Genomic DNA, 12486 nt, shown 5'->3' on the forward strand with positions numbered 1-12486 from the left:
GGCAAGCGGCAGATGTTTAGATCAGAGCCTCGGTCACATGCCTGGGGCTTGGCTGACCCCAATCCTGGCCTCTGGTGGTCCGTATGCAGCGAACTGGGGGGTCTGAGTGAGGGCAGGGGGGCCGCCCCCTCCCAAGAGCTGACCCCACCCAGCGAGGCATCCGCGTGCCAGGGACGGTGCGGTGGGGGGCCCTTCGGGCCCAGCCGGGGCCGGCTCACCTCTGGATGGCGGGTGCTGCCGTTGGGCCCAGGAACAGGGAGCGGGGCGAGGCAGGAGGGGGTCCCCAGCTAACCCTGCCCGTGTCTCTCCGCAGAGCTGCGCTCCCTGTCCCACATGAGCAGCCTGAACCGCTCGGCGTCGCTCAGCTACCATGAGCGCTCGGACTCCATCGCCTCCCCCATCAGCGGCAGCAGCAACCAGCTCAACGTGTGCACCAGCGCCCAGTACGTCTCCGACTTCAGCGTCCGCGCCCTCACGGACCTGCAGTTCGTCAAGGTGAGGCCGGGTGTGTTGGGCTGCGGGGTAGGGGGGGCCCTCGGGTCGGCCGGCAGCCTGGCAAGCAGCAGCAGGGAGCACTGTCCTCGGTGCAGCACTAGGGGGCGCTGTGCTGCTGTCGGAGGAGACATAAACCCAAGGCCCTGAGCGTTTGCCGGGGTGGAGATCTCAGGGCATGGCCCAATTCCAGTTTGGGTTTTCTACACTGAGCCTCTTTGAACCCCCCTCTAGCATCTGCTGGACACTGGTGTCTCCTTCGTCTTGGGGAGCATTGCTGTGTGCCGGTTAGCAGCTTCCCAGCCCACCCCAGAGGTGGCTGCAGCGCAGGGCTGGCTTGTGGCCACAGATGAGGTGTTCTGGAAAGCAGTTGGGTCCCCCAGATGAAACATGTTTTGTGCGGGCCAGTTACAGTGCACTCCCTTTCTAAGAATTACCCAATACAAGAACCAATCGCATAAAGTGATCAAAACCTCTGGGGCAAGTACTCCACTTGTAAGGCTCCCGCGAGCCGCTGGTGAGACTCATTTCGGGCAGACTGACTCCCATACTCAAGTGCACCGACATGTAATGAGCCAGCAAAGCTGGTGGAATCTGATCAGATCTCGCGTTACTGGGCACATAGCCCATGTAAAGGAAAATCCCTGCAGAGAATAAACCAGTTGTGCCATTTATGTGAGAGTCAAGATGGCAGGAAAAAGAGAGACGCTTTCTGCAGATGAAAAACGCCACCTTCCCAAGTCCTACCCTCATCTTCCCAAGACCGGCCAAAGAGATGCAGCTCAGAAATTGGGCATTCCGCAACCTACATTGTCTAAGCTTCTCAGCGATGGGGAGAGCATCCTACAGAACGTAGGAGACAGAAGGACTGTGGTCAGGCAAGGCACTTATGGTCCAGGTGGTGCTTATAAAGATGCCAGAGAGAGAAATGCCCCCCTAAGTGGGCTGTTGGTGATGTAGAAAGCAGAACTGGCGGTCACCCTGGGCGTTATCACTTTGAAGGCCAGCACTGGCTGGTGTGAGCACTTTAAGAAACGAGGGGATTGGTTTCCGACAATGTGTGGAGAAGTCAAAGCTGCAGACATTAGATCTTGCAAAGAATGGTTAGAAAACGAGTGGCTCAAAATGAGACGTGACCTCATGGAAGAAAACATTTGGAAAGTGGAATTGACTTTCGAGCCCTGCCTGGTGGCACTTTCACTTTTAAATCAGACAGTAAAAGAGGAGGAAACTCCTCTAAAGACAAGATTGCTGCTCGGTTCACCTGTTCTGTGACTGGTAAGGAAAAGGACCTTTTCGTCCTTGGGGAAAAGTCAAAACCCAGGTGTGAGACATATTCCAGTCCGCTCTGCTGCCAGTGTACCTGCCTGGATAATGCATGAGTGGGATCGAAAGTTGGGCCAGGAAAGGAGAAAGATTTTGCTACTTGTGGACATCTGCCCAACCCAGGTGAGGAAAGGTGTAGCGCTGAGGAATATCCGACGTGAATTCCTCCCAAGGAACACAACTTCTATCCTTCAGCCATGTGACCTGGGAATGACCAGAACGGCCAAGGTATATTGCAAGCAAATGGCTCGCCCGGTGTTGCACCACATTGGTGATGAGAAGAAGAAAGCTGCTGCTGTGGAAATGGCCAGGAAGTGCCGACTTTTAGGTGCCATTCTCGTGCTCACAAAGGCCTGGTCTGACGTCGATGCTTCAGCAACCCGGAATTGCTGCGACAAAGGAAGTCTGGTCATAATGCCCATGGCAGAAGCAGTTGTTGAGCACCCGAGAGAACTTAATGCGCCCAAATTTGAAGAGTGGCTAGCCATCGGTGAGTGTTACGCAGCTGGTCTCTGATGTTGTGACCGAGATCAGAGACCGATTGGAAGTGAAACCCGAAAATGATGCAGAGGCAGACTCTGAATGCAACAAAAACTCAGACAAATGACCTGCGGTACAGGGGGTGCAGTGATTTTAACCTCCTGCCTTGCTCTGAAAAGGAGGTTAACAGTGGTGTGGATCGTGCTGTGATCCAGGAAACACTGGACAAGTTTATAATCCAACGGGGATTGTGCCACGGCATTGTGCATTCACAGCCAGACACTCCACGCCGATGACAGACGGTGACGCTGCGTATTGGTGAACGTGAGCCAATACTGTGAACCAGTCCGGTCGGGTCTTGTACACGGGTCACTTGTACACGGGTCTGTCACACGCCGGGTACTGCGCTTACATGTGTTCGGTTGGCTGCAGTTTGAGAGATTTTTAAAATGTGTCTTTGGCTCCTTAAGAGGCATATCCCTCCACTAGCTCACACCTGCTGCAGTCGCAAGGCAGTAATTGCCTCCAACAAACGCACCTGCGGCGTGAGTGGGTGATAACGACCTGTGGCTCAGTTAGAAAGTTGGTTTGGTTTTGTTCCACGGTGAATATGTTTAAAGTCTAAAGAATTCAGTGACAGTAAATGAGACGTTTCTCAGTTGTGGGGGGGGGAAAGCCAGTTGTTTAAAACGTAACGGCCGATTTCATCCATTATTTGCAATTCCACTTGAAAGAGTCAAGCAATTATAAGAATCGAATTGTCCAGGACCGATGTGATTCTTATGAAGGGAGTGCACTGAATTATCATACTTGGGGGCGGGGGGATGGCCATGGCATGGTGGGGTCTGTAGTTTCCGGTGGGGGAGGGGAGCATTGCATGCTGGGATCTGTAGTTTCCAGTTGGGGTGGGAGTTCAGGATGGAGCATGGCATGCTGGGATCTGTAGTTTCCGGTTGGGGTGGGAGGTCAGCATGGCGCGTGGCATGCTGGGATCTGTAGTTTCCGGTTGGGGTGGGAGGTCAGAATGGCGCGTGGCATGCAGGGATCTGTAGTTTCCGGTTGGGGTGGGAGGTCAGGATGGAGCGTGGCATGCTGGGATCTGTAGTTTCCGGTTGGGGTGGGAGGTCAGGATGGAGCGTGGCATGCTGGGATCTGTAGTTTCCGGTTGGGGTGGGAGGTCAGGATGGAGCGTGGCATGCTGGGATCTGTAGTTTCCGGTTGGGGTGGGAGGTCAGCATGGCGCGTGGCATGCAGGGATCTGTTGTTTCCGGTTGGGGTGGGAGGTCAGGATGGCGCGTGGCATGCTGGGATCTGTAGTTTCTGGTTGGGGAGGGAGGTCAGGATGGCGCGTGGCATGCTGGGATCTGTAGTTTCTGGTTGGAGTGGGAGGTCAGGCTGGCGCGTGGCATGCTGGGATCTGTAGTTTCCGGTTGGGGTGGGAGGTCAGGATGGCACGTGGCATGCTGGGATCTGTAGTTTCCGGTTGGGGTGGGAGGTCAGGATGGCGCGTGGCATGCTGGGATCTGTAGTTTCCGTTTGGGGTGGGAGGTCAGGATGGCGCGTGGCATGTTGGGATCTGTAGTTTCCGGTTGGGGTGGGAAGTCAGGGTGGCGCGTGGCATGTTGGGATCTGTAGTTTCCGGTTGGGGTGGGAGGTCAGGATGGCGCGTGGCATGCTGGGATCTGTAGTTTCCAGTTGGGGTGGGAGGTCAGGATGGCGCGTGGCATGTTGGGATCTGTAGTTTCCGGTTGGGGTGGGAGGTCAGGATGGCGCGTGGCATGCTGGGATCTGTAGTTTCCGGTTGGGGTGGGAAGTCAGGGTGGCGCGTGGCATGTTGGGATCTGTAGTTTCCGGTTGGGGTGGGAGGTCAGGATGGCGCGTGGCATGCTGGGATCTGTAGTTTCCAGTTGGGGTGGGAGGTCAGGATGGCGCGTGGCATGCTGGGATCTGTAGTTTCCGGTTGGGGTGGGAGGTCAGGATGGCGCGTGGCATGCTGGGATCTGTAGTTTCCGGTTGGGGTGGGAGGTCAGGATGGCGCGTGGCATGCTGGGATCTGTAGTTTCCGGTTGGGGTGGGAGGTCAGGATGGAGCGTGGCATGCTGGGATCTGTAGTTTCCGGTTGGGGTGGGAGGTCAGGATGGATTGTGGCATGCTGGGATCTGTAGTTTGCTGCTGCTCTTCTATACTCAAGAAGGCAGTAGCCATGGGCCACGCTCTGGAGCTCTGCTAGGCCAGCCGGGCTCGTCTCGCTGGCTGACCACATCTGCCCCTCTCTCCCCCGCTGCAGATTACGCGCCAGCAGTACCAGAATGGCCTGATGGCCTCGCGCCTGGACAGCTGCCCTCAGTCTCCGGACAGCAGCGCCCTCAAAATGGACATCAGCTTGACAGACAAGGCGGAGCCCTTGGGGGCCGACGAGACCACCAGCCTGCTGAACGAGAGGAACTGCCTGGACCGCAGGAGCAGCCATAGCCCCCAGGAGAACTCCATCTGAGCCTGGCACCAGGGCCCCCGCCGGCGCCCCCGCCAGGACACTTCACACCCTTCGGGGTGGGGAGCCTTTCCCCGCGTCCAAATAGCTCTGTCTAGAGATCCCTCCCTCTGCGAGACACTTTGATCGCCCGGGGCAGCCCCTGCTGCCAGCGTTGGTGAGGATGTGGGTTCGTGGCACCGTGGCCACACTGGGATGCAAAAGGGGATCCCCCACCCCTTCCCCGAAATGGGCCCTGGAGCTGCTGGATCCCAGGGACCGACTTTACCTCGGCCTGGGCCAGGCGTGGACTGGGAGCAGGGAGGGTGACTCCGCAGAGGATTTATAAAGGGAACTCATTGGCTGCTGTTTCTAAACTGGGTTTTATTTAAACGAATAAAGATGGAAACAAAGGGACGAGCTCTCAAACCCCAGGCCGTGCCTGGAGTGCCCCCACCGAGAGCAGCTACGCTCACCCGCTTGGCACCTCAGCATGACCCATTGCACTCCCCCCGCAGCATGGCCCTGGTTCATGTCACACCCTCCCCACCCCTGGTCCAGCAGCAGATCAGTCCCTGGCCATCCCGCCTGGGGAGGGGACAGCGATCGGCCCGGGCAGCAGCTGCCGGTTGTGGGAGTCGCTGGCCCAGCTCAGGGAGCCTTGCTGTCTCGTAGGTTTCTTTTTCTTGTTGTTGTTGCCGGGTGGTTGGGAGTTCGGAGCAGCCAGCACTGGAGTCGGCCACAGTCAGGGTGGTTGGAACCCATCCTAGCCGGGCACTGGCCTTGCAGAGCTCTTCGTGCGTCCGTGTCATTTGGCGCATCTCAGAGGTGGAGCCCAGCACGTGTCCAGGATTCAGCTGGGGGTGGTGGGGCCAGGCTCAAGGGGTACTTCTCGCTCCAAGCGCTGGCCGCAGAGCGGAGCGGTGGCACTGGCCGGGATTCTGCATCGCTTCAACAGACATGGTGCGGGTAATGTTGTGAGCGTGGGTGTGAATGGGGCTGGGTGGGAGTGGAGGGGCCAGGCCCTGGGGGGGTCAGTGAACCGCCCCCTCCGGCCGACATGGCTTGTGAGGGGACGTTGGTTTTGTCCCTGCTTGGCCGGATTCTGCTCTCGCCTGCGTGGGGTTTGCTGTGTCAGTGGGGTACCCTGTGCACACCCGCCTGAGGTCTGGCTCGGTTGGACAGATGCCTGGGCTTCTCCACCCACCTGGCCAAGAGAGACCAAGGGACCTCGTTCAGCTCTCCGTGGCTCCAGTGTCAGTCCAGATTTACCCTGTTGACTCGCTAGCTGAGCCCAGTTGACACCGGAGTAACTGAGAGCAGTGGGGCAGCCTGTGTCCTCGTGAGCCAGCAGAGACCAAAGCAGTGTCGCTTGTCCCCTCCCACAGGCTCAGGGACCCATGGTGCCCCCACCTGTCTGTGGCCCGTGGCTGCTGTCTGGGCTAGCTGGGAGCCCTGGCCTGGGGCACCGCCGGGGAGAGAGGGCTGGGCAGAGAATGCCGTCTGGGAGTGCTGCCCTGGAGAGCCAGTTTCTCCTCCAAACCAACCTGGCTTCTGAGCAATAATCGCTCCGGGGATGCTCCTCAGCAGGGCAGGGCAGGCTCCCCTGGGTGCCCCTGACTCCCCAGGCAGGTGGACAGGTGTAATGGGGCTGTCGCATGACACTGGAGGGGCTGGAAAAGGCAGGGCCTTGGCAGGGCAGCCCCCGTGCTCAGAAGCCCCTCTGGACAGCGAGGGATGCCTATTTGTCCTGCACCCCAGCTGTTCCTTGGAGGTGCAGAGACCTCTGTGCGTCGGGGCTCCTTGGCCCCCCGGCCGTGCTGCAGCGTTGGGGCTGGATCAGGTTCGCTCTGCCGTGGGCTCCTGGACCCTCTGGCTGGGGATGCTGCTCAAGCAGGTTTGTTGGCTCACCAGCCAAGGGAGCCCTTTGTAGCGGGCACTCAGGAAGCTTGTGAGGGGGTGTAGCTGGCACCCGCCTGGCCAGTGTCCTGCAGGTTGGCTGAGGGGGGCCGTGGCGTGGGGGGGACGGGCAGTTGGCTGAGGGGGGCTGTGGCTGAGGGGGCCGTGGCGTGTGGGGGAGGAGGGCAGAGCCGTGCCTGGAGCTGGGGGGCTGACCTAGCCCTTGCTGGCCTCTGGCCTCTCTGTGGTTCGGGGGTTGTGAGGGAGCTGCTGTAGCTGGTTCACACTCCCCATTGACAGACCAAGGGGCAGGGTGTCTGTGGGCACAAGCTGGCCCAGGGGGCACAGCCTCTCCTCAGTGGATCCGGGTCTTCCCACCAGGGCATAACCGCTCCACTGGGGGGACTGGACCTTCAGGGCGGGTCAACAATGCCAGAGCCCTCGGGTCCCTCTGTCCCTGCCCGCAGCCCGGTGCCAGGGCAGCCTTTCTGGCTAGGGCCTCCTGTTTGAACTCCAGCCCACTCTCCCTTTTCAACCAAAGATCAGAAACTAGGACAGTTCAGGCGGCCCCCTTGGGAGACTGCAGAGACGCTCAGCTCCTCCCGCCCCGCTCTTGACTCTGGCTGAAAGGGGAAGAGCTAGGTGCTCTGGCGGGGCCAATCACTACATCTGGGCGTCAGCAGAAATTAAATGTAATTGTTCATTTGTAATGCTCCTCGGCAGCCTCACAGAGCTGGGGGCGGGGGCGGAAGTTGGACAGATCTGTGTGGTTTTAAGACAAATTTTAAAGAAATTGGTGGGTTCATGTATTTCCAGGTGCTTAAATTACCCGTAAACGTATGGCTGTGGAATGAGTTCCAGGGTGTAACTAAACCTGCTGTTCCGCGCCTCAGAGTGACTTTGTCTGAGCGGTATTCGGTGACTCCTGCTTTGGCTCAGTCTCCAGATCAGATCTGCGTTTAGGCCACGCCAGGGTTAACACATGGGACACGAGAGCTGGTGCCCTGGTTGTCAGTGCTGTGGTACTTGATCAAAGAAACGCCCCAGCCGTTGACGTGTTTATGGAATTGTTCACCTCGCAGGGGGACCTCACCTGACCCACACCGAGGCTTTAAACGGACTCTAGACGTTAGCGCCAACAAGGACTGCTGCTTATAGGCCCCAGAGAAGTTTCCTACTGGTGTCCTTGGTTACCTGGGTGAGTCGAAACCTTGTAAAATTGATGTGGATGTTCTGACACCACCTGCTCAGGGTTAGAAGAATCAGGTCGGTTGCCCCCGCCGTCAGTGATACAGTACTCCTGCTTCTGAGCTCTTCGTAGGGCAATTGTACCTTACCCCAAAATGTACTGCGGGGACCTTAGCAGTCTCCTCGGGCTGACTGCCGCACGCGACCATGACGTTGCGATAGGGAAGCAACTCTTCATACTGTTGGATTTATTCTCTTGGGCGTTAACGGTTCCCATAGAACAAATATCGCACACTGATGTATTGCATGCTGATGTTTTAAATGGGTACTGCACAGCGTATGCTGGCTGGCCTCCACGGTCGAGTTCGGATCTGGAGCCCTCGTTTGGGATCTGGGAATAGTGCTGGGTATGTTTTGTTGGTGAGGGAAGCTCCTCGGGGGCTAAGCAGAACTAGAGAGTCTGTTCCACAGGAATCCTCCTCCTTGGCGAGATGGAGGGATGTCAGAAAAGTCCCCTTTGCAGATCGTCAGAGACGTCTCTAGAGAGACGGTTCAATTTTCTGTGAAGTTTCTGAAGTTGTTTTCTTGGGGAAAAAATGGCTCTCCTGCTCCTAACCTTTAAAGTTGGAGTCATCCCGACCTGGAAAAAATTCTCCCTTCAGCCCCACCAGAGCCGAGCGCTCCTGGGAAGTGTCTAGTCACCGTTCTGTTGGTATAGAATCTTCTAGCTGGGGGGCAGATGAACTCCAGTTCGACTCTCCAATCCCAGGCAGCGTCCAGCTCTGGCAGGCGGAAAAATCTTCCTTTGAATTGTAAACGGAGCCGGCTCAGCTTCCTGGTCCACCTCTTCCGGTTTTCTGGGCTAATTACAGAGAGACCTTTGGTCCCCCAAAAGTCTCTCATCCCCATTCATGATAATCACCATCAAAATGTGAAGGAAAGCCATTCAGTACATAGACACAGCTCCAGAGTTCCCCCAAACTCCCCCTCTTAGGGCGCCCCAGGATGAAGGGTGATTGGGACAATAAGATGAGCACTGTGATAATGGATTGGCGCAGGGAGCTGGTCTTTAGAGGGAAAACAAGCCATTTTTACATAGTCACTCTTCAGTGTAGAAGCACACTGTAAAACAGTGGTTCAGTTGGTCTTGGTTTCCACTGGTTTCCAAGGCAGCCTGAATTTTCTCAGTCTTGATCTGCCTCTTGGTGCTCTGCCTGCAGCTGGGAGATCGCCTCCCGTGTCATTACGACGGCAGCCCCAAAAGAGACATTCTCATTGGTGTCATCTAGGCTGCTGTTAAAACCAGGTTTGCTGCAGTATGGTTAGACAGGGAGAGTCTGGCCTTCCTTTTCTTTGCTCCTTGTGTGACCACATATGCCTGGGAATGAGGGGTGCGGGAAGTCACCAACAGCATGGGCGGAGAATTCGGGGTTGGTCGTTTTCCGCCCTCTCAGCAGGTGACGCCAGGAGGTGCAGAGAGGCGAAGGATCAGGCCCAGGTGCTGTGCTGTGTGTGGATTTGGAGCAGATGGGTTTAACTGCACTCTGGCTCTGCTCAGTGATGTGCTCTCCAGGGGAATTTGCCATCACTCTAGCCCAGGCTGTTGGTGACGGCTGTTGGAACACGCCTCTCATGTGGGCCCATGGGCTGGGGAGATCCGTAGGCAGTGGACCATGGTTCCTTTTAAGTACTGTACTGTCTTGATGAAGTTTTCGTTTGACTCCCTGCAGCCAAGGTGCCAAGCAGCAGTGGGAAGCTGTGTCCTCCCCGAGCATGCTCCATGGATTGACTCGCTGAATTCTGCCGCTGATTGATTTGCTGTGTCTCTTCCCAGCGCTGTATTCTGGAGGTGGGACCCCTTGTGTAGAAAAAGGTCCTGCAGCTGTCAGAGTGGCTGCATGTCTGGGGCACAGGACTAGGGCTCTGTAGACGTAGGTGTTAATTCTAGCTCTGCTACTGACCAGCTGTGTGACCTTGGGCAAAGCCCTTCCCCTTCCTGTGCCTCAGTTTCCCCATCTTTGGAACTGATGAAACTCTCCTAAGTTATATGGGGATACATAGCAAAGCGGCACCAGATCATGGAGCACTTCTCACTCCAGCACTGCACAGCACTGCAGGATCTGTTGGGTTTTAATACAGGGCTTTCTCAACCCCTGTCCGATCCATACCATTTCTCAGCTGGTTCGGACGCTGGTGCCAGTATTTTGATTGCACCCTCCCAAAAGGGAGGGGGCCCTTTGGTGTGTGAATGTGCTCACAGTCTGTGAGCGGAGCTAGTGACCAAAGCTCGCAGGCAGCTCCTCAGGTTTCACTGAGAGGCTGGTCCCGTTGACTCATCCAGAGCCACAGGCCTGAGCCCTGTGGGGCAGACTTTATTGCAGACAAATGGGATGGAGGTGCGGAGGGGAGATCCCAGGGGAAATGAATCTGGCCAGGTTAGAGAAGAAGCTGGGAAGGGAAAGGATGTTAAGACATCCTTAGGCAATTGGATCCAGTGAGGGCAGACCCTTGTAAAGTAATAGAGGTACCATATGGGCTGAATGAGCCATCTGCCTGGACTGGGTTGCAGGATTGGGGCCGACCTAGCTCGCCGCTCAGCCTTCTGAAAGGAAAACTCCAGTGACGGGACTTTTTGCCAGGATTTCCCAATTCTCCCATCTGCAGAATGGGCTTTTTAATTTCCATGTATTGCATTTAATTCTAACAGTGTGTTTCCCATTGAAATTCAGTGGCAGATAGACACTATGCCTCTCCAGTCACCCTTCCTGAGAAGTATGGTTGCCTCCTTGTCAGAGTGTGAGCCATCCGTTGCCATAGAAATGCCACAGCTTGCACAGGGATTTTTGGAGTGCATCGTTGTCCCTTGCAATTTCTTCCTTTCCTGTGTACAAGTCTTTCGCTTGCCGTCGCTTTTGTCTGATTTTTCATGTTCTGACTGTGTGTAAAGTTTTTTTTTATTCCAGACAAAAGCACCGTGGTTTCCAAATGCTGCCCACTGGGGGTGACTTTATGTAATTTATTGTGTGGGGGTCATTTTTTAAATTAAGTTTTTAAAATCCATTCCTGTCAGGAGAGACTCTAGAGATTAAAAAAAAAAAACAGTTCGTTTTTTTTTTAAGGCAGAAATATTTCTCTGCAACATTGGATTGGAAAAAAGCTGAGGCTTTTCTCCTGAAGCCCCTTTCTCCGAGCACGCGTGAGCATGTGCATGGAGACGCCCGTGTTCATGCCACCTGTTTCCTCGGAGGTCTGTTGGCAGCAGCTCTTTGAGCAGGGAGTTAGTTATGTGCCGATTAAATTAAATAAAACAGACGGCTCCTTTTTCGGTACGTGTCATTTCCTGTTCTGTTGGAGACCAGGAAGTGACCTCAGAAAGGACGATGCTTCACCCATGGTCATGTTTCTCATCAGTCTGGCTCCAATCCAGGAAAGCATCCCCTACATTCAGGACAGCACCTAAGCAGGTGCTTAAACCCCTTTGGAGTCGCTGGGAGTAAAGCACATGGTTAACGTTAAGCACATATGTCCAGGTTTTCCTGAATCGGAGCTCCATGCACATCTGTAACTCCACTGACTTCAGTGGGTTGATTCGCTTGGTAACTGTTCTCTCCACTGACTTCAGAGGACGGACTCCTAATCTGTGCTGGTGTGAGAGTAGAATCGAGTCACTCGGGCCCTCGGTTATCAGAGACTCGACCTGTTACGAGGAGCAAATCGATTCCGTTTAAAGGCCCAATTGATGTTCTCAGTAGCTGTCATGAGTCGTGTTCAGGTTTTATCCAGGATACTACCGTCTCCATGAAACAATGCCTCCACCTAGCACAGGGGACTGGGTTTGCAAACTGCGCGGCTGGCACCAAAGTGCAGAACAGAGCGAGGGCATGTGTCGATCCAGATCAGACCTTGTCCCCACTGGGATCTTGGGTGGAACCCAACACTCGGCTCCAAATGCCCTCGAATGTTCTGGCCGTTCCATAGTCTGTGGGCCTGATTCTGCCCTGCCCTGCATACAGGCAGTTACACCACTGCAGAGTAGGTACAAAGCATTGCGTTCGGATTTGGCTGCATTTTATACTCTCTTGTGCACAGTGTGAGTGACTGCACAAGGGGCAGGGCAGGAGAGAATCACACACACATCCTCTGCAGGGAATTTTAGCTCCTCCGTGCCGGTTGTCTCCTCTCTCCTGAGCAATCCCAATTCCGCTGGCTTTCCTCCTCCCTAGCCAATCAGCAATAACCCCCACACTGGACTCCCCTGGCTTTGCATCGCTGATGGGGCCAAGGCGGGGAGATCCAAATACTGTAGACGGGCCATGCCAGGTAGCAAATGACTAATATTTATTTTGCACCAGATTTAATTTGTATATGTTTGTGATTATTTGGGGGGATCGTCGTTTCTTGTATATTTTTTTCATTGTTCTGAGTTGTGCCCTTTTGGGAGGGGATTTGGTTGTGTTTCATTTTTGAGTCTGCGTCTCTTGTCACTAAGAAATTATGATATTTGCTAAACGAAATATGGAATTTATTTTTTTGATTGGGTAATAAAATATCTCTCTATATTCCCTTCCTTCTGCGCTTTGTGGCCCCTGAAGGTTCATTCCCAGCCGCGCAGGTGGAAGCCGGGAGACCGA

The 12486-nt window shown here is 55.3% G+C and overlaps 1 protein-coding gene across 1 annotated transcript in view; it reads left to right on the forward strand.

The window, feature by feature from the left end:
- CNNM4 (cyclin and CBS domain divalent metal cation transport mediator 4) overlaps nucleotides 1-12417 on the forward strand; it is a 51264-nt gene extending 38847 nt beyond the window's left edge. The window contains exons 6-8 of the mRNA XM_077805636.1: nucleotides 314-495; nucleotides 4586-5731; nucleotides 7750-12417. Of these exons, the coding sequence (XP_077661762.1) occupies nucleotides 314-495; nucleotides 4586-4792 (389 nt within the window). The 3' untranslated portion in view covers nucleotides 4793-5731; nucleotides 7750-12417. The remainder of the gene's footprint in view (nucleotides 1-313; nucleotides 496-4585; nucleotides 5732-7749) is intronic.
- The last annotated feature ends 69 nt before the right edge of the window (nucleotides 12418-12486 follow it).

This window comes from Eretmochelys imbricata, chromosome 26 (genome assembly GCF_965152235.1).
Source record: "Eretmochelys imbricata isolate rEreImb1 chromosome 26, rEreImb1.hap1, whole genome shotgun sequence".
Taxonomy (NCBI): Eukaryota; Metazoa; Chordata; order Testudines; family Cheloniidae; genus Eretmochelys; species Eretmochelys imbricata.